Raw genomic sequence first — 22,534 nt, forward strand, 5'->3', positions numbered from 1 at the left:
AAGTTAGAAACGTGTGTAACTTTAGAGACGGTCCCTTAATTCCGCATATCCGCGAATATCGAACGTCCAACGTCAAGCCAACTTTATTCCAGTTACCAACGTGCAGGAGAAACGTCACTGTAAACACTGAGGAGCTAGCATAGCTAACTGGCCACAAAAAGCAGCAGCACTTGGTTCTCCGTTCTCACTAACATGCCTCGGAAGAAGCCGTTCAGCAACAAACAGAAAAAGAAACAGCTTCAGGTCAAGCGCGAGAAAAAGAGAGGTGAGTGGCGGTTATTTTGTCAATCTTAGCCGACGCTGGTTTAGCCGTCAGAGCTAACTAACTAGCCGGCTAACCAAGCAACCGTTTCACGACTCTCTCACTCTCTCTCTGTGTGTATTATATATTATACATATATGTGTGTATATATGTGTATATATATATAAATTGTGTGTTCAAAATGAATCGATTCTTTTAAGAGTGCGGTTTAGTGTCGGCACTTCGGGAGAATCGACTCTTGTGCATTGCTATGAAACAAGCCTCAGACTCGGGCTGAGAGGGGAAACACGGGGTAAGTTTGGGAAAGCGAAAGTACCTTGCTTATTTAACTGTGGCGGACTTTATAAAACACTGCGAGATGAGTCCCATCCTGCTGAATGTCAGTCAGGTGGGTTTGAATCAGTGGCCATTACCAGTGTAAACACTGTGGCTCTCCTCCATCAGCAGGGTTTGCGTTATGCGGAATGGCAGTGCGCAGACTCACTACACTGTTATGTAAGAAAACAAGGGGGGATGGGGGTCATTTGGAAAAAGGTTAGAAATCCTAAAGGGCTCAAGTTAATATAAAAATCATCTGTGATAGTCTGTGAAGTTCTGCTAGATCTACCTTTCTGTGCTAGACTTTTTAAACACTTTAAAAATCTTTCCTCTTTGCAGGTTTATCTCTCTGTTTATTCCCATCCATGTTCTTCATTCCTGATCATCCAAACCTCACTGGTCATTGTGACAAAAGAGAGTGGAGGGGAATATATATTATATATATGTGTGTGTGTGTGTGTGTGTGTGTGTGTGTGTGTGTATACACGTTAGAGATAGAAGTGAAAACACTCTAGCGGGGTTGAACGAGTGCAGTGTTCAGGTTTTGAGGGAGGGAATAGAAAAGCAGGAGGTCATGCACCGATTATCAAGACACAACTGCTGTAACGGGTCATACCTGCGAGACTGCAATCTATTATTTATTTTATTTATTTATTTTTTTTAAACAGAGATACCTTTTGTTTTGGATGCCAACATCCAGCAATAAAAATCCGTTTCGGTCACGTCAAACGAGCATCATAGCTAGAGGCGAATCCTTCTAGTCTCGTGAAAATGTAAGACGTGTAAATGTGTGCGTTTGTGTTTTGTGAAGGTGATACAGGCTCGGGTCAGAGTAGCCGGAACGCGAGTATAGAGAGAGCCGTTAGACGGGACAGACAGTCGGACACGTCAGACAGCGAGACGACGGATATAAAGAGGATCGGGCACCAGCCTGGCACCAGAGACAGCAGCTATGACCCCAACAGGTGAGCACTAGATAGGTGGAAAGGTAATTCAAGACATGTGCGCGCATAAATTTGTAGGAGATATTTGCCTGCGCCGTCATTTCGTTAAATTACTTTACCCCACAAGCACGATTTGAGTTGTGTGTGTGTGTGTATGTGTATATGTATATCTATATACACACACAGCGCACTCCAGAGTGTGTTTAGGTGGTGCGCTTTATTTCGACAGAATACCGGTTTCAAAATGATCGACATTTAATATTTTGTGACGCCTGTCCTGGAGAGAATGACAGCGCTGAGTCTCTTCCTGTAACATATTCCGCATTTGAGGGATCTTGTAGAGGGATCCTCTCCTCCTACGTGCCTGAATATTTTAAGCGCCTTTATATTCTCAGGTTTGTGCACATGGCTCTTTAAATCAGACTGGAGGTTTTCACTAGAGCTCGAATTGCACCATTTCTGTCTCGATTCGAAAGTAAGTTGGACTTGTTTAACGCTAGCCTCTGTTGTCCAGGTTTTGAACCCCCAGGTTTTCTCCTAAATATCCTTCAGAATTCATCTTGACAACAGTCCCCCCAAAACCTTCAGCCACAGACCAGCTCAGAAATATCAAGAATTGTGAAGGGCACGGTGTTATTTCTGTGTAACCCCAAGTTTCTGGTCATAACAGAACTATTATCTTTACTCTTCAAATATTAGATGTTGCTTTAAATGTTCAATGTTGTGCGCTCGTAAAGCCGGGTTCACGCTGTACGATTTTGGGCACGATTTGGTCGTCTGAGACAAGTTTTGAGAATCCTAAAAGGTTCCTCTAATCCTAGGCCAGAATCTGTAGTCTCTGATCGCTAGTTTGACGTGTTCCCCGACAGCCGATTAATGGCCGTCGCGATCACATTTTTCCCGACAGTGTCAGAAGATTTGAGGCACAGTCCTGTAGCGTGGCGTCTCCGACTCCGTACGAGTCTTCCTGCGTGCGTCTTAACTGTCGTACAGTCCGACATTAATGACAGCTGAGATCCTACAGTGTGGCAAAGCTTATAGCGGGGATCGTGTTCATACAGTCTGACAAACAACAGTCACAAAGGACTATTAAAAATCACACAGAGTGCACTCGGTTTCAATTAAAATGGGCTCATAGTTTGAAATATATTTTTACATTTATTCGTTTAGCGGACGCTTTTATCCTAAGCGACTTACAGATGAGGAAATACAAGCAAAGAGATATATCAAGCAGAGAACAATACAAGTAGTGCTACCATACAGGATCCATTAATTGAGTTCTAGAAAAAAAAAAAAAAAAAATTTGGGGCATTAGAACATTTTTAAACATTTATGCAGACACAAAGCGACACTAATGCTTTCTTCTCCAGCCAGAAGTGAGCATTTACATACACACAAGTTCATGCTGGCACGTGCAAATCTGCCGTTTCTATCAGTGGTCCAAACTCTGTTGTTTTGGCCAAGAATGAAAGGAAAAAAAAATACTTTTTTAGCCCGTTAATCTGTGTACAATTCCCAGCCGTAATTTACATTTTTTTCCATTCAAATATTTTGTTTGTTTTTTTTTACTTGAGATGAAAGAAAGGACATTTTAAATGTCTGATCAAGATGTAAAGATAATGGGTGATATCGTCTAGCAGGTCCAGATGTCCTTGAGACAGGGCCAGGTCCGAGGTAATAGCCTTGCTGACATTTCTGTTCAGGTTTCGGCTTCACTTTGGGAAGGAGAGCAAAGAGGAGGTGGAGAAAAGGAAGAAAATGGCCAGAGAGAAAATACTGCAAGCAGTTCCAGAGAGAGACCTGGAGATGGACGTAAAAGACGTCTACCCCGAAGACCAAGGTTTCTCCACTTTGTACAGATTAGATCGTTGATTATTGTTGAGTTTAATCGAGTTTGTGATGTAACGACATAACGTTTTCAGTCCGTCAGAAAAGTGAATAATCTAAAACGCTTGAATCGCAAACGGCACGTCGTCTCATCTTTCTAACTTCCGGTTTTCTTATTTATTTCTTTTTTTTGTTTCCACCTGATTCCAGGACTGGATTTCCCACGGAGGCCTTCTTGGCATTATGGGATGTGCAGAGAAGAACTATCGAAGAAGGAAAAGAAGGCATTTGATGAGTTTCTGGAGGCCCTTCATTCCAAGAATCCTACTGACTCCCTCAGCCATTTTGAACACAATCTGGAAGTTAGTTGTTTTTCCTCATTAGACAGATTCTTCTTGATAGTGCCGTTGCAGTCTGTAGTCAGGAGTCCACGTGAGCACAATTGGTCCTGCTCTACATTTCCTCTTAATGCTGTTTTTTAGGCTTTGCATTACTCCTCTAAATCCTTTGAATCTCATAAAGAATTCATAAATTGTGCGTTTTTTTTTGTTGTTGTTGTTGTTGTTTTTAAACATCGTCAATGTCACTTCCGCAATCATACTTGCATCTGCGTAGACGTCTCTTTCCATTGTTTTGTTTTTTTTTTTTCTTTCTCTCTTAATTTTCTTCATTGCTATTTCTCTTTCTCAGACATGGAGACAGTTATGGAGAGTATTAGAGATGTCCGATGTCGTTCTGCTTATCGTGGATATCAGACACCCAGTGAGTGCTCCGTTAATCTTCACGTGTGCGAGCGCTGTCAGCAGATGGGGCCAATAGATCTGATTATAGATTTGAATTAGCTCTTGTAGTTCACACTGATTAGCACGAGTGCACAAGTGAACAGCTTTCAGGCTGAGATAGAGAGATGGTGCTGTTTGATTTTTTTTTCCCCCCTAATAATACACTGAGCACTCCATTAAAACAAGTCTTTGTAAAGGAACTCTGATAGCACTGTGAAACCGGTCACACTGACTGAAGTATCATTTCTAATCTTAACTGGGGGGGGGGGGGGAAGCATTGCTCTGTCTGCTCTAACTTTATCAGTGCTTTTAAAATAACAGTAATTCATTGTCAAATCCTACACAATATCGTTTGGAGCCTCTATATACATCAAATTAAGAAATCTATAAGTTAAGAAGAAATCCTTTAGGCATGCCATAGAACCAGAGATTCTGGTTTTTTATGATTTTTATGAAATTGACTACTGTCAAGAGATAAGTTTAGCTAGTTATGTGTTTCTAAAAAGGATTTGACAACATAAAGAACTCCAATACATGTTGAAGTGTTCGAAATTTGACATCGCTAGGTCGTGCCTGGTCTCGACCACTTCTTCTCACGTGCTTGCGTTAAAATGAAGCCGAACCTGTGCCAGCATCTCCTGCTCTGGCCATAAATACCTTCTCCCAGTTAGGACGCACGAAGGATCAAAGACGCTAACGCTCATGCGTAGTGTGTGTACGCACACACTCCTAGACATCGTTCACATTCGTTTGTATTTGCTTGAATTTTAATCTGGGAGAGCAACGAACGTATTTGTGGTTCCTTTACTCTGAAATTAGACTCGGTTCATTCACCTTGTCTGCCCTTTCTCTCGGACGTGTTCAGGTGCTGCAGTTTCCTCCTGCTCTGTACCGCTACATCACAGGTGAACTGCAGAAGCAGGTCATTGTGGTGCTGAATAAGATCGACCTTTGTCCCCCACCGCTCATATTGGCATGGAAGCACTACCTGTGCAATCGTTTTCCTCACCTGCAATGCGTGTGCTTCACCTCACACCCGGGACCACCTTACAGCAGCTGTGAGCGCACATCACATATGCACCAAAACCAACTTTTGTTGTAGTAACATACTTATGGAGAGGTTTTCCCAGCCATGGTATATACATTCAAGTTACTTTTCTGTCTTTGTATCTTTCATCTCGCTGCAGTGTTTCAGAAAAAGCGAATGAGGAGAAAGGGTGGGTGGGGCCAGGCAGGAGGACCAATCCACATCCTGAGGGCGTGTCAGGAGATCACGGCAGGAAAAGGTCAGACACGCCCACCATGTGACAGCGATTAAGTCCAGCAGGGATTTATGGTTATGATGCTAATATTAATGATTTGTTTTTTTTTTTGTTTAACAGTGGATTTAAGTAGCTGGGAAAAGAAGATAAAAAGAGATGCAGTGGCCATGGGAAGAGAGGGCGATTGGTCGGATGACGGGGCGGAGACGGTGTTGATGGAACACCACACTGATGTTGCCATGGAGCTGAACAGTCCCACACGAGAACTTTACAAAGATGGAGTTCTCACATTAGGCTGTATAGGTAAAACGTTCAAAAATATCTTGGCCAGTCGAGTTTAATAAGACAAAAATGATGGGGCAAAATATATGCTACTCATGGAATCAATAAGTAGCTTTTTCACAATGACATCACTGTTTTAAATAGTTTAACATACAGTCCCCTCCGAAAGTATTGGAACGGAAAGGATAATTCTGTTGTTTTTGCTATACACCGAAGACTGGGTTTCAGATCAAAAGATGAATGAGACGATAGATCAGAATTTCAGCTTTCATTTGCTAATCGTAACATCTAGATGTGTTGGACAACTTAGAACATGGCACCTTTGGTGGCAGACCACCACTGGTATTCACCAAGCAAATAACACTTAATATTTGGTTGCAGATCTCTTACTTGCAATAACTGGATCAAACCGGCAACCCACTGACATCACCAAACTGTTGCGTTCTTCTTTTGCGATGCTTTTCCTGCAGCTTCTTTCAGTTGTTTCTCCCGTCAGACGCCTCTTCTGGAGGTGAAATGCTGCTCAACTGGGTTAAAGCTGGTGATTGACTTGGCCAGTCTAAAACCTTCCTCTTTTCCCCCCCTGATAAAGTCATTTGTTGAGTTGACTCTGTTTTGGATCATTGTCTCGCTGCATGATGAAGTTCCTCCCAATTTGATTGGATTTCTCTGTAAATTGGCACACTGAATGTTTCTTTAGACTACTGAGTTCACTCTGCTGCTACCATCCTGAGTTACATCATCAGTACAGATTAGTGAGTCTGTTCCAGAAGCAGCCATGCAAGCCCAAGCCATGACACTACCTCCACCATGTTTCATGGTGAGATGAGTTTGTATGATTTTGGATCATGAGCAGATCCTTTCTTTCTCCACACCTTGGTCTTTCCATCACTTTGGTAGAAGTTAATCTTGATTCCAGAACTTTTCATCTCTATTTCTTTGTGAATTCCAGTCTGGCTTTCTGATTCTTACTACTGATCAGTGGTTTTCTTCTCGTGGTATGGTCTCTACATTTCTGCTCTCAAAGTCTTCTTCAAATGGTGGATTGTGATACCTTCACCCCGCCCTGTGGAGGTTGTTGGTGACATCACTGACTGTAGTTTTTGGGTTTTTCCTCACAACTCTCACAGTGTTTGTCATCGGCTGTTGGTGTTTTCCTTGGCCGACCTGTTCCAAGTAACATTCCAAGTTGTTGTATTGGTTATTCCCAATGCGTGTGCAATGCCTCTGATAGGTTTTCCCTCTTTTCTCAGCTTGGCTTGCTTTTCTCCCATAGACAGCTCTCTGCTCTTTATGTTGGTTTATCCTTTTTAACAGCAAATGCAGTCTTCACTGGTGAAACCCAGGGCTCAAACCAAGAGACATAAAGAGCTATTAATTCTTTAAACAAACAATCTAACAGGGTACACCTGGGTAACAAGAAACATATTCCACTATTTTTCATCACTTGAAAAATGAGTAGGTTCATACAGAAGTGTTTTATGTTGTTTAACACATCTAGATGTAAATGAGGAAAGGAGGAAAGGAAAGCTGAAATTCTGATCTGTCGGCTCGTATTCATCTTTTGAAACCCAAATGTCTTCAGTTTACAGAAAGAACAAAAGAATTGCCCTTGCCATCCCAATACTTTCAGAGGTGACTGTATGCATTAGGATACAATCATTACTAGAGATGCACCGATACTAAATTTCTCAGCCAATACCGATAACCGATTATTCAGAGTGACATCGGCCGATACCGATAGTTCTGCCTTTTATGCCTTCTTTTAAATTAATAATAATTAATTCCACAATTCTGAAAGAAATGCAAATAAAAACCTTATTCTCTCCATTTCAACAAGTTGTTTCACAGTAACTGGTCTCATAAACAGAAAACACATGAACTAAATTCTGAAGATTAAAGTAAGATTTCTTAACTTATTGAATGTTATTAATTCATATTAACATTGACTGAAATCTAAAAAAAAACCTCCTGTTAGTCTCACATTCACTCACCACAAACAAAAGCATTTCTACTTCATCACTGAACATCAAACTGCTAATATATATCAACTTTTTTATATATTAACATTAACTATTTTATATTTGTAGAGTAACATGAAACATGTTACTCTACAAATATATTTTTCTGTGTAATTTATACTTTTTTGTAAACTCATCTTCATTTAAATCTTTCAACAGTGTACTGGCCCTTTAATTCAGCTCGAGCAGCTCGGTGGAAAAAAAAATTTAACTCGACGCCGAAACTCCCGCTTCACTGCTGCAGTGTAAAATTTTAGCAGTGCAGAGATTACAGACTGCAGTTTTGTCGTCATTCTACACAAGAGACTTCATCTTTACACACAGCATGAAATCAGTGTGTTTTCCCGCCCTCTTTTGACTGACAGGATATAATCGGCGCTGATCATCGGATGTTTTTAAACTATTGACAGATGGCCAAAAGCGTGGAAAATAGACTTTATCGGCCTATACGTTGGTGCATCTCTAATACTAACTACACTGTATGGTCAAAACTATGTGGACACCTGATCATCACACCATTCTGTGGGTCTTCCCCAAACTGTTGCCACAAACTCGGAAGCACACAGTTATATAGGATGTCTTTGTATGCTGTAGCATTACAGTGTCCCTTCAATGGAAATAATGGACCCAAATTTCAAGTGAGCCCTGGCTTTGTGCACAGGGGTACTGTCATGCTGGAACGGGTTTAGGCCCCTTAGTTCCAGTGAAGGGAAACAAAGACATCCTATACAATTGCACGCGTCCAACTTTGACAACAGTTTGACGAAGGCCCATATATGGGTGTGATGTTCAGGTGTCCACAAACCTTTGGCCATATAGAGTATGAACTTGTCACTATATATAAAAACACTATATATTATATTAATCTGTTTTTCTTTCAGGGTTTACTAATGTAGGAAAGTCTTCGGTGTTGAATAGCTTGGTTGGAAGGAAGGTTGTGAGTGTGTCTCGGACTCCTGGTCACACAAAGTATTTCCAGACGTACTACCTCACCCCTACTGTCAAACTGTGTGACTGTCCTGGACTAGTCTTCCCCTCTCAAGTCAGCAGACAACTACAGGTAAAATGATACACATTCATAGGGGGTGTGGGATTACAAACAAACGCAATGCAAACACTATTTCCAGAGATGTGACTCCTGGTCTCTGTGAATTTCAGATTCTGGCTGGTATTTACCCAGTGTCCCAGCTGCAGGAACCCTACAGCTCGGTGGGATACCTGTGTGAGCGCACTCCGTTCCTGTCAGTACTGAAACTTACACACCCAGAACAGAGTGCTGAAACACCACACACTCCCAACACACACGAGTGGACAGCCTGGGACGTGTGTGAAGGTAAAGTCTGGTTTTTATTTGTGGTGCTCTGTTTGAACAGATCCTGTACTTATTTGCTGCTCTTATTTGGAGAACCACATTTTTATTTCGTAAAGCACGAAATGAACTTCCTGTCGCCAAGCCGTCTGCGTGTTGTTTACCGACATAAACAGACCTAGATGTTGATGAGTTGAGAGATGCTGAGGGTTTCTGTTGGTTGCTGAGACAAGGAGAACATATTTCTCGTTAACACTTCCCTTCTGTCGCTCTTCCTCGAATGAACAGCGTGGGCAGAGAGAAGAGGCTATAAGACAGCAAGGGCAGCACGGAATGATGCTTATCGAGCCGCTAACAGCCTGCTGCGATTGGCCATCGACGGACGCTTATGTCTGTGCTTGCGGCCACCGGGATACACAGAGAACAAAGGTAAAAAAATATTTATTTTTTTTAATAATTCACAAAATCTCCTTAGTTTATTTTAATTTACACGTCTTGTTCAAGGCATTTCAGCAGTTCTGGTACTCTAGCTTTTAACCATCTCATCCCAGCTCTAGCATTGCCTTTTTTTCTCTCTTTTATGCAGTCCTATTTTTGAGAGATTCAGTTAAACGATATTATATCACAGCGCTGTTGAATTCTCGATTCTGATTGGCTGACAGACGTTCGGAGGTGTGCAGTTATTTTTCAGTAAATGCACAGCAAAAGTAGTTCCAGTCAGGTCTGGACCACATTACAGTTCCAGATCACTTCGCCGAGTTAACTAAAATAACGGAAAAGTTAGCCTACTGTCCACCACAGCACCCAGACCTACCAACAAACAAAACAAAACGACAGAAAACTACGATTTTCCAGAACAATACAGCGCACCCGAGGTGGTAATGCAGCCACGAGGCGAAGTGGAGGCTTGAGCCACTGATATGCAGTTATTGAGGCGAGAGAGAGAGCAAGAAAAAAAGAAGCAGGTGTGATTGCAGTAATGAGACAGAAAAGCTTGTGAATAAGCATCACTATTTATTTATTTATTTATTTATTCTTTGCATTTTCTGCAGTAGTAAAAAAAAACGAAAACCCTGTGAACAAGTAGGCTTATTGATATTTATTTTTTCTAATTTTATGTATATATCAGCATGAAACTAAAAAAACTGAACTCATTCGTTCTCTCTCTCTCTCTCCCTCTCTCTCCTTCTCTCTCTCTCTCTCTCCATCTATCTAATAACGGCATATCTCCGGCTCAGGTCTCTGTAACTAGCTGTAAAATGACGTTTTGGAATTAGTAATGGAGGCTTAAGATGGGAGCGTAATAAATTAGTCCCACACACAAGAGCGTTTTAAGGACAAAAACCCCGATAAAATGTCTTGAAATAAAACATCTGAACAATGTCTTGAGGTGTGGTAACTGTGGTATAAGCGGAATAACTGACTCCGGTCCGTCGAATTAGTAGAAAATAACTGAGGTTACCACCTCGGAGCGTGCGTTATTTTCGAAATAATTCGACGGCCCGTCGTCAGTCATTCCTTACACACTCTGTTTACCTCTTTAGATAAATGGGAGTCCCACCCAGATTTGGCAGAAATCCTCGCTCTACAGGGACGAACGGCCGAGGATGAGGAGAACGGCGAGAGGGACGAGGAAGATGAAGAGTCGAGCTCTGAGCCAGAGGAGGAAGACGACAGAGACGCGGACGATGACGAGGACGCCGACGGAGACGACGAAGACGAAAGCGTGAGGTCCGACGAAAAAGGCAAGGCCTACAGACTGAACATGTTCGGCCTGCTGGGTGAGAACGAGTGCGAGTGAAGGAAGGAGGAGCTCGATTTCAGCACTCGTTCGGCGTCATCTCAGTCACATTCCTCTCGTCTGCGTTATTTATCAGTTTATTTATCAGCAGTCAGTTTAAGTTGTTTCGTTTCGCATTCATGTACAAATGCTTTCAGTGACTCTTGCAGAATCCTACACTCCTCAGGATGCCTGTTCCTGCTCCTGTGTAAGCAGCTGAGTCTGTGTACCTCTATGCCCTCTTTCAGCTTGGTTTCATGTTTGTAATTTAAAACCTTCATTTAATCTCTTGCGTCCGAGTGTTCATACCGAATGTGATTACAGTCGGCCAGTCGCGCAGACTGCGTATCGAGTACAATCGTTCGATTGATCAAGAATCTGTGAGTTCACAGCTTTAATGCCAAAGGTCAGCGGAAGGTCGTTCGTTTCAGTATGAGAAAAGACAAATGGAAGCCTCAGTGCTGCAAGACCCTGCATGCAGCTTTAAGACAAATGAGCCAGCTCCATTGAAGAGAAGTAAGCAAATACAAAAGCCAGCCATGAAATAAGAGGCGACTAAGAGACAATGAGAAGTAGAGAACCACAGAAGTGAAAAGAGAGTGGATTGGATATCTAAAGCACTTTTTTAAATCCGGAAGAACTGTTCCTGAATAGATCGAAACAGACCAGGGGTGTGACTGACATATAAAATTACTACCTACTCAGGCTGTGGAGAAACACATCGAGTCATATCTGTATTAGATCAGTTGAATGTACATTGCGTCCTCAGATCATGTTTCAAAAAAGACATCATGCACACACGCCTACGATGGCAGCAACGTCTTCGTAATGCTGTGCGCGCCACCTCTCCAGGAACATCTCGTACTGTTTCCTCACGGTTACCTTCATAGCTGTCAAAGCCGTGCCTTCTTAAATCACTGACTTACAAGACCGCATAGGCATCAGAGCTTCTGGTTTTGATGCAGCTCAGGTTTTGAGCACTAATAAGGAATGCGTTTGACAGGAATTATGGGTCATTTCTGCCTTTCTAAGTTCATTATAATTCCTACACTATGCCGTTATGACATCCTATTGTTGGCTGTATTTCCTGGCATTGCTTTCGCGTGAGTGCCATCAAACTTTTTTGAAGAAGCTTGATAATGGGACTAATATGATACACATTTGGTTTATTGGTTTGAATAAAAATTTTGTAGTATGCACAAATATTAGCTTGCAGAATATTAGTTTTACACTTTTTTTTTTTTTTCTTCTTCAAATCAGTGACTTGGTTTTCAAACCATGGAGATATTTTGTTACTTGATATAGATTTCTACAGTATATGGACCAGTCTGAACGGGTCTGATGCAGGGTTTTGTAATGCAGCGTGACAGGGAGTTTGTTTGTGCCTGTGCTCATCGCTGAGCCATACTATGCAAGATTAGGAATTTTAGAGTATATTAGACATGAACGAATTTGCTGTGTTAAGTTGCCCCAACAAGCCTGAAAAGACGAGGCGTGATTTGCACAGAGTTATATTCAATAGAACATTGAAGAGGTTTTTTATTTTATTTTATTTTATTACGGGACATCATAAAGGAGTTTACCTGCTTGAATATGATGGAAAGAGATCCGATAGAGTAAATGCTGATCTCCAAGGACCATATTCCTCAAATAATCATATACAGGACTCCCAAATCAGGATTGATACAATTCCAGTGTAGTGTTAAGTCCTCATAATATCATCTGACATCTTAACGCTAGCAAACGGGCAGGGAACATGAGCATAGACGTGTTTGAAATATAGATTGCAGACGGATTTGCTCTCGAGCGTGCAACTGTAAAGGGGATGTGTGTGCACCGTGTGCGAGCGACCTAGTAAACAAATGTGTTTTATTGCTTATATTGAATTGGTCTGAAGTCGCTCTCTGCAATAAAGATGGAATGTCTTTATCACTTGCTTTGTCTCTATGCTGTGTTTGTTTGGATGTTTTTTTTAAGCCTTAAACGGTGTTAACCCGCTAGTTGTGGTTCTACGAATCTTGGATACCTTCGTGTGCACGTGCAAACACGCCAAATGGCCAAAGGTTTGTGGACACATGACCATCAGACCCTTATGTGGTTCTTCCCCAACGACACCCAGTTGTTTAGAAATTTTTGGAATGTTGTAGCATTACAATTTCCCTTTCATTGGAACTAACCTGTTCCAGCATGACGATGCACCTGTGCGTGAAGCCAGGTTCAAGAAGGCATGGTTTGCCAAGGTTGGTGTGGAAGAACTCGACCCCTCTGATGATGATTGCCAACTGCTCCCCAGGCCTTCTAGCACAAAATCAGTCCCCAAGCTCACTAATGCTCTTGTGGCTGGATGGACACGAATCCTCACAGCCACGCTCCAAACTCTAGTGGAAAACCTTCCCAGAAGGGTGGAGGAATGGGATGTTCAACGAGCACATACGGGTGTGACGGTCAGGTGGCCATATAGTGTAAGAAAGTCCCAGGGTGACATAATACAAGATTTGCAATAATACTTACAATGTCATACATACATTACAATATCTTTTGCTCGAATCTTCTCACAGAGTTCTTGTCGGGTCAGCACAAGTTCCAAAGGACAAGGAACCTTGATGGTTATCTGGGAGACAAATAACCACAGCTACATACGTAACTATCATTCTGTTTCACCTGGCTTTATCATCAGGGATGCTGAGATGGCATGAGGAACTGACCCACTTTTAGGACGGACTGGTAAGTTGTTCAGAGATGACCATTGCATTCATTCTACTGGGAGGGGGCGATGTTAAAACTGGAAGATGATTGAGAACGTGAACTGTGCAGCGTAGACTTAGTAGTGCCGATGAGGAGAAGACGGTAGGGCGGGGCATCCAGCCTGTCCATGGTTATGATGTCCACCAGCTTCTAGTTAGATATGGGAGCTTTGCATGTTTTTCCTCTGTGATTGGTGAAGAATTGGCCGGAGGGTCAGGTGTCCACCATCTGGTCTAAATAGTATTGTATTGGGAACAACAGGGAATGGTTAGTCAATTGATTTTACAAAAATTGGATATGACCTTGGTTAGAAATCCAAGGCCATTGGTTATTGTCAACAACAAACAATAATTACAGTCGAGGTCATAAAAAGGCAACACGATACATTAAGAACCAGGGGTGTATAAAATGTTTTGTTAGTACTGCCCTTCAGACGCTATATAAGATAATTACATGTTTCCCAGACGACAAAAAAAAAATTTACACTGATAATCCTGTTCAAAAGTTTACATCCCCCTGGCTCTTAATGTATCGTGTTGCCTTCCGGAGCATCAGTGAATGTTTACACCTTATGTAATAGTTGTGTACGAGTCCCTCAGTCGTCCTCAGTGTGAAAAGACGGATCTCGACATCATATAGCCGCTGTTGGAAAGGGGTCAAATATGCAGAAGATGCTGGAAAAGCAGAGAATGTGCAGGACGTGGAGGATTTTTTTTTTTTTTTTTTTGAAAAACAGCTCAGGACAAACAAGGGACTCATGAAGAACTCTCACAAAACATAAAAACAGTCGTGGATCATCCAGGTAACGACACACAGGATTAAAAATCAAGGGTATGTAAACTTTTGAACGGGGTAATTTTGATAAATTCTGCTGTTATCTTGTCTTGTGGACTATATGTAAACGTCTGTTATGTGAAATATCTTATTCAGGACAGAACTAAATAAAAAACAATATGGGATTTTTAAAATTGCACTTATTTTGTTAAAAGTATTAAGATTTTGCAGATTCTGCAAGGGGTATGCAAACTTTTGGGCACAACTGTATCTGAAGGGCTTTTCCTTGTACAGTTAGGGATCAATAAACAATTTAGAGCGAGCACTGTGAGCTACTGTTTCATGAACTAGAATCGACACGTTGACGACGTTGTCTTAGCTGGTTGCACATGAAGGTTCACTTCAGCGGTGTAAACATGGGCAGCTAAAAATCTGCAGTTCTGTTTGATATTTCGATTACACGTGGAGGACTTCATATAAATCACAATTACCTTTGGTTTCCTGAGTTTTCCCCAACGACATTACGTGTTGAGTAAGCCTTTGCATATGGACCACAATATAATAGATATTTAATTGGACTATTCATTTACCTGTCACATCCTGGAGTGTTATTTTTCCTTTAAAGCATAGCATACTGCCATTCCATGCTTTGACCTGGTGGTGGGTTTTTGTTTTTTTTTTATTATTATTATTTGTGGTCATTTCCATAATTTGTTCTTGGATTCTAATACAAATCACCTGTAACCACCCACCCCCATCCCCACCACCACCATAACACGTATACACGTGCGCACACAACGCAGCCAAATAGAAAATTACCTAATTTCCTGGAAAGTTAGTGTAAAATCATGTGCTTGCTTATGATTACCGTGTTCCCAGAGCTGCTCTCGTGTTTCGCTCAGCGGAGAACCAATAAACTGTGCTAATTAAATTCTGGCTTGTCGGATTCTTCAAGGAGCCATTGGTCATGCCAGCATTGGCCATATGCAGTACATTAGTGTGGGCTGAGACATGGAGCAGCCTGCCATTCCCATGATGTTCCAAAAAACACTCCAACACCAGTTAAGTCCCCTTATTCAAACACACACACCATCCGTTCCATATAAAGTAGTCGAATGAGACTGGGTAATGAACTGAAGGCATCGCATTGCCAGCGTCTGAGACTGTTTTTACCATATAAACCTCAGCCGAACAGTAAACAACAGTTTAGCCAGAGGTCAGACAGGCACCGTCCATGCAGGCATCACCCTCAATCAACCCACATCCTACTTTGGGTTAAATAAGGGATTTCAGACGTCTGTCCCCGAGGGCCACTGCAGTGTTTGTGTTCTGCGTCTTTTGACGCTCCTGATTCAACCCACATGAGCTGATTGTGCTGTGCTTGAAAAGAAAACAGATCTCCTGTAGCGTTGTAACCCTCCAGGTCCTGAGTCTGACGTGACTACGGTACACATCGAATACACAGCCAGGGGGCAATGCAGATTCATTGTTAGCATAATATTCAAATTCATCTCGGCTGAATTAGCAGAGCGATAAAGCACACAGGTTCGTAATCTGATCCACGTTTTTGTCATGTAGATCCAAAGCCTCTACAGAACTAGGAACACTACGAAATACGGTATTTGTGCTATATTATGCAGCGTATGACCACATTATACAACACACGAGCTGTAATTCAGTCTGCGTGAGTGGGGAGTAGAAAATCTACACTTTACGTAATGCTGGCTTAAATGTAACCCAATTTCAGTCATTCAGAATTTCAGTCATTTCTCTAACCCACTGCTGGGCCAATAATATCGAACAGATCACACGTATGGTTCGTTTAACCATACAGTGTTGGGTTATGTGTAGAACCTAATGTGTCGTTTTTGCTCTAACGACCCAAAATCGGTTCATTACGACCCAGCCATGGGTTCTATTCACCCTTATTCATTTATTTATTTATTTTTAATTGTTGAGCCCAGTCACGATCAGTTACAAGCCGAACGTATTTATTTGGTTGCAACGATTACTATGCTATAATGCCCTTGTTAAAAAGCAGGTTCGTTATAAACACGAAAGCCAGTTTCATTTTCTTGCAATATTTCATTGAAGCTTTTTAGCCTTTCTTTAAAAAGTATTTATTGAATACAATTTATCGTGCAATTGTAGCAGCTTTGCTATGCACAACTTGAAGCATTCGTCGTGTTGAACTATTTCAGTTGCTTTTGTTTGATTTGTTCACTGCAGACAGCTGAAAGTGTGTACATTTTGACAATAACCCTGATTTGCTATGCGGGTTGAATCATTTTGATTGCAACTGTATAAAGAGTCAGAAAACAAGTAACCGTACTAGATAACCAGTCCTATTTTAATTTTTTTTTATTTAAAGAGAAAAAAAAACTTCACAGGCTAACGTTAGCTAGCCGATGGTGTTCACTAAGTGTGCCTTGTTTTCATTTCACATAATGTTAGTTATCCGTATACGTATATAGTTCAGAATCAACTTTAAATCCAATAAAGACAAAAGATAAAAAGGAGTTTTCTCAGCCACATAGTGGACAAATGGACGATAAAGAACCCCTCGCACCCCTTATCCTCACAACATTCTACAGAGGAACTAATGAGAGCATCCTGAGCAGCAGCATCACTGCCTGGTTTGGAAATTGCACCGTATTAGATCACAAGACCCTGCAGCGGATAATGAGGACAGTGGAGAAGATAATCGGGGTCTTTCTTCCCTCCATCATAGACATTTACACCACACGCTGTGCCCGCAATAAAAGCCACCAGCATTGTGGATGACACCATACACCCCTCACACAAACTCTTTACCCTCCTGCGTTCAGGCCCTCACGGCCAGACTGTGTAACAGCTTCTTCCCCCAAGCCATCAAACTCCTCAGTACTCAGAGACTGGACTGACACACACACATTTACACATTTCTGTACTGACTATCTGCATTTTTGCTGCTACAGTACTTATAAAAATATCTTGTCACTTATCATTTCTTGTCACTTCTATACTCTTTACCTGCAATCACTGCTATGCCCATATATGGTATAAGATAATCTGCTGAGTACAACATAATAGTATGTTATGTTTACATTCACTACCTGTTATATCTGACACGTCCATACTAGAACTGTGTACTGGTCAGCACTACGCTGTCTCTTACTGTGCCCATTGTCCTGTTTTAATCGTTACTGTACTGTCTTGTGCACTTTATATAGAATGTGTAGGTCTTATTTAGTTCGGTGTCTCATGTGGTTAGTGTCGTGTTTTATGTAGCACCGTGGTCCTGGAGGAACGTTGTTTCGTTTCACTGTGTACTGTATACCTGTATATGGCTGAAATGACAATAAAAGCCACTTGACTTGACTTGGCACTTGACTTGAAACACTACAAATACTATTAAAACACAAACAGGTGTGATGCACTTGACCTTTGACTTGAGGCTATGTGAATTACTAACAGGCCAAGTAATACCAGTCTGAATGATGAACACCTGGATGACTATGGAAAAGCTCAGTGATTTGCGATGTTGCCATTCCATCCATCTTCCATAGCGCTTATCATACGCAGGGTCCCGAGGAGCCTGGAGCTTATCCCAGGGAATTTGGGGCACAAGGTGTGGGGCATCCTGGTCGGGGTGCCAATCCATCGCAAGGCACACACATTCACACACTATGGACAATTTGGACATGCCAATCAGCCTATAATGCATGTCTTTGGACTGGAGGAGGAAACTGGAGTACCCGGAGGAAACCCCCAAAGCACAGAGAGAACATGCACACTCTACGCACACAGGGTGGAGGTGCGAGGCAAACACGTTAACTACTAAGCCACTGTGCCCCCCGATGGTGCCATTCTTGTGCGTGAATTATACGTATATTTACCCCCTTTAATTGGTAAAACCATGTTTTGACATTATGTCACTGGGAGATACCAATAATATGTATGCTGTTCATATAATATTATGCAGTTTAGCATCATTTTTATTAGCTACCAGTTCCATTCTCTCACCCGCTCTTTCAGTAAAGACTTTACCCTGGTCAGGGTCATGTGGATCCATTCCAGAGCCAATCCTGTGAACCCTGGATGTGAGGTCGGAATACACCCTGGGTGAGACTCGGTCCATCACAGGGCACCATGCAATTACACCTAGAGGCATTTTATCGTCACCGGTCCACGTACAAGCATGTTTTTGCAAGGTTGGAGAACCTGAAATTTGAGCTCATACCTGAGCTCTGGTCCGAACACAGCCACATGAAGTGAAATTCATGACCAGATGGCTTTCGAGTTTCGTCTTGAGGAAAGGATGTGTATTAGGTGTCTTGGCTGTTGTGTGTCTAGAGTTTGCTTTCAGTATGGTGGCTCTGAAGGTCCAAACAGAGGAAGAACAAAAAGATGAAGCCATGTCATAGATGAACAGATCAAGTTACAATAGACTGTATAGTCGTGCAGAGAGTCTACTCTTCATCACGTAGCTTTCGTAGACGTTCGTTTGAGGAATTTGTGTACTTATGATTGCCATTGAGGCTGTGTGTGTGTTTACCCTGTCCCTGTTTGGGAGTCGGAGTCTGTGTGTCAATAGATATATTTAGCCTGGGCTCTCACTCCATTGCAATGGCAGCCATTTGAAAAGAAAGCCCACAACCCCCCACTCCGCTCACTCTCACTATAAAGCAAGATACAGCTCAGAGAGAGAGAGAGAGACAGTTGAGGTTATACCTGGAGCTGCAGAATTAGACCTCTGTATCCATGTGAGACAATCAGAAAATAGGCACAGGGTGTGTTCAGACTCACCTGCCTTCCTGTTTTAGCTCGGAGCCTATCGTGGGCGGCAATTTGCAGCATGTAGTGGTTTGGCGTATCCAGAACAGACAGAAAATTACAGTCATTTACAGAAAGTGGTGTCCGAGAACAAGGAAAAGAGAGTGTGTATGTGTGTGTGTGTGTGTGAGAGAGAGAGAAAGGAATAAAGCAGCTGTAATTAGGAAAGACAATGAGTCAGACAAGGGAACAAGTCTCAGACAAGGGAGCTATTGAACTGAGCCACAGTCTCACTAAAAAACACTTAGTTTGTCTCGGCACACACACAAAAAAAAGAAAGACAAACGGATTTATTATGAATTGTAAAGAGAAAATGGAGGGGTGGGTTCAGGGATGTGAGAGGAGAGAGAGAGAGAGACAGCTCCAGCAATTTCTCTGTCTTTCTCTCTCGTTAAGGAAATTAGATCTCATGAAAGGTTTAGTTGGAAGAGAAAGCTGTTGCTGTAGGACAGCGGATCAGTTTCAAACACACACACACCTACCTTTTCTAAAACCAATACATCATAGAGGCATTAAATGACAGACTGATGGGGGAGTGGGGGGGAAGGGGGGGGGGTGTGGGTGGATTTGTATAGTACAATGTAGACTATGAGACAAAGACCAGGGCACACTCAGATAACAGTGTTTATGTCTGTCTTGATGACATGGTGTGAGAGAGGTGCTTCTGATAATATAAGATTTTAGTCTGCTTGTAATGAGTTTAGGGTGTGTACTGCAGAAAAGAGAGAAGAATCGAGTTCTAACAAGCCTGTCCTTCATCCATGTCATTTGTTTGTATTCTGTCTGAACGCTATGAGTTATTCACATTTTCCACAGAGTTCCCAACCCTCCATGATGACCCCCCCCCCCAATTCAGACACCAGTCCAGCACCCAGTCACTGTGACCCTACGACCTCCTGACATCTTCACCTCTCCCGATAGCCTCCTGGGAACGGCTCTAATAAATGGCCGCCACACTCTCAACCAACCGCTACAAGTGAGTCGTAAAACTTCCAGGCTGCATCTCTCACACATTTCACACATTCTTACTATCATTTGTTCAAAGTTCTCAAAAATCATCCAAACAATCTGAAATAACATAGTGGAATTCCCTTATATTTCAGTCAGGGGAGGGGCGTCTCGTAATTGGACAATCCTGGCTCGGTTCACTTTTCATGCTTGTTTTTTATCACTGAGGAGATTTTTTTTTTTTTTAAAAAAGGTCCAACTATAGGTGTCATTATTTATTGAAATGATTTATTGAATTGTCTTCCAAGTGGCAGAGACTGAAGTGTATATTATCTTGTAATATCCATGTTATAAGATTAGTTATAGTCATCGCCTTCCCTTTGTTCTTCTATATGGCTCCATTCCATACACACACACACACTCTTACGAAGCCCAAAGCCACCAAGACACCCTGAGGCCCCAGACAACAAGTGTTACTGATCTTATTTCACATAAAACACACATACACACACACATACACACGCAGACATTCGGAATGTCCCCCTGAATCATCCCAGCACTTGGGTGCAAAAAGATCTTACAAACCCCAGCTACTCCTGAGGCAGCATGCAACTGTACACTCTCTGGAAACCTGTACCAATCCTAGTCCCTGGCGTGGAATCCTCAAGTGTACACATTTTGTACCTTTTGTGTCTGTTACCATGAAAGGTACAGTATATGTAGTTTACTATAGATATAGATATACTATATGCACATTTCTAGGTGAAAGACACATCATCAAGTTGTGATAGATAAGGGTACCAACCCAATGACAAGAAAAGGTACCGTTTAGTACCTTTTTTATGAGAGTGTATTATTGGACACCATGGAGGACGACAAGAAGGCGCTGAACTCACCTGTACTCTGTGTGTGTGTGTGTGTGTGTGTGTGTGTGTGCGTGCGTGTACACGTGACATTGACAGCCAGTGGAGATGTTGAGGCATAATGTGGTGTGGATGGAAAGAAAGAAAGAGAAAGAGAGGGAGAGAGAGAGATTAAATGCTGCAGCAGGGGAATGAGTGGAATGTAAGTTTGTGTCAAGTTCCCAACATTCTGCGGGCCTGACATACTGAGAGTGATCAGACTGCTCTGCCCCTCAACAGCTGTGTGTGTTTGTGTGTGTGTGTGTGTGTGTGTGTGTGTGTGAGAGAGAGAGAGAGAGAGAGAGAGAGGTGGAGACGACGACACACACACACAAAAGAAGTGTGATTATGTGTGCATGTGGTATGATCCTCTCTTTTCAAAAAAAACAACAACAATAGAGGTTTTGTGAAATGCTTATATAAGAATATTAAACCTAGAATGTACAAATTTTATGCAAACTGTGATGTAATGAAATTTAATGCTCCCCTGGAATATAAAACACACAACACGCCCTCTCTCTCTCTCTCTCTCTCTCTCTCTCTCTCGCACGCTCTGTAGATTTATAACATTGTCAAAACCCCGAGACTATCTTCCCTCAGCTGTCTGAGTCCCTTAGAATGAATGCTTTTCTCCTCTCTTTTTTCCCTCTCTCTCTCTCCACCCCCCTCTCTCTCTCTCAGTGAATTCCACACAGGATAGGACCTGCATTTTTCATGCTTCACTGTGTCCTACACAAAGCATAAAGGAAAAGAGAGAAACTTTTGCTGTGACAGTACAAAACCAGTTCCAGCCAACATAAAAGCGATTCAAGAAATAGCAGATTCAGAGAGAGAGAGAGAGAGAGAGAGAGAGGGGAATAAGCGAAAAACAGAGCAAAGACAAAGCAAATGTGAAGAGGGGAGATAAACATGACGACACTCAAAGGTCTTAGCAACGTTGAAAAAGAGGCCCAGGAGTTACCAGGACAACGCACAAAGCCCGGCCCGCAGAAGCAGCATGGAAGAAAAGAGGGTGCGAATGAGGGAGATGGAGGGGGGGGGAGTGAAAACCCGAGGGAGAGATTGACGATATGCTATGACGATAAAAGTTAAGGCCATGTTTTGGAGAAGGCCGTTCTTATGAGCTCGGGAATATCACATTGCGTCCAGTTCCGTAGCAATAAATTTACAATATGAGGCCTGAAGCTCCGCCTCCACCACCAGCACGTTATTGCAGTATAATGATTTGTACTGTACTGCTGTATCACTCAGGACTGAGCGTCTAGTCATTATGTTTGCGGTGCACTGAGCTGCCAGGTTATTAGTTACTAATAAACTATTAACGTCAACTGACCGTATTCATAAATAAATATACACACAAAGTTGTCAGTGTATTAGGCAGTGGAGGAAAGACTACAAAACGCACTGACTGTAAAGACGGTGCTAAAAGTAGTGATAAAGGAAAATTACACAAGTAAGAGTAAATACGTTTTCTGGTGAAAAACTACTTGAGTAATTACTTTGCAAATCACTTTCAATAATTCACACAACTAATGTGAAAAACACCGGAATGCAATTTTGAAC

The 22,534-nt window shown here is 42.1% G+C and overlaps 1 protein-coding gene across 1 annotated transcript; it reads left to right on the forward strand.

Moving 5' to 3' along the window:
• Positions 1-74: 74 nt before the first annotated feature.
• gnl1 (guanine nucleotide binding protein-like 1) lies at positions 75-12,721 on the forward strand. Its single transcript, XM_053624588.1, has 12 exons — positions 75-265; positions 1,392-1,545; positions 3,228-3,364; positions 3,562-3,713; positions 4,042-4,113; positions 4,999-5,191; positions 5,321-5,419; positions 5,516-5,698; positions 8,580-8,758; positions 8,857-9,031; positions 9,296-9,436; positions 10,552-12,721. The coding sequence occupies exons 1-12, from the start codon at positions 193-195 to the stop codon at positions 10,806-10,808; spliced, it is 1,815 nt and encodes a 604-aa protein (XP_053480563.1). The 5' UTR covers positions 75-192; the 3' UTR covers positions 10,809-12,721.
• Positions 12,722-22,534: the final 9,813 nt, after the last annotated feature.

This window comes from Ictalurus furcatus, chromosome 1 (genome assembly GCF_023375685.1).
Source record: "Ictalurus furcatus strain D&B chromosome 1, Billie_1.0, whole genome shotgun sequence".
Taxonomy (NCBI): domain Eukaryota; kingdom Metazoa; phylum Chordata; class Actinopteri; order Siluriformes; family Ictaluridae; genus Ictalurus; species Ictalurus furcatus.

Coding starts and splice junctions, on each gene's coding strand:
- gnl1 (XM_053624588.1), top strand. CDS start 193: ATGCCTCGGAAGAAGCCGTTCAGCAACAAACAGAAAAAGAAACAGCTT. Junction 5,192..5,320: donor GGGACCACCTTACAGCAGCT/GTGAGCGCACAT, acceptor ATCTCGCTGCAG/TGTTTCAGAAAAAGCGAATG. Junction 5,699..8,579: donor TCTCACATTAGGCTGTATAG/GTAAAACGTTCA, acceptor TTTTTCTTTCAG/GGTTTACTAATGTAGGAAAG.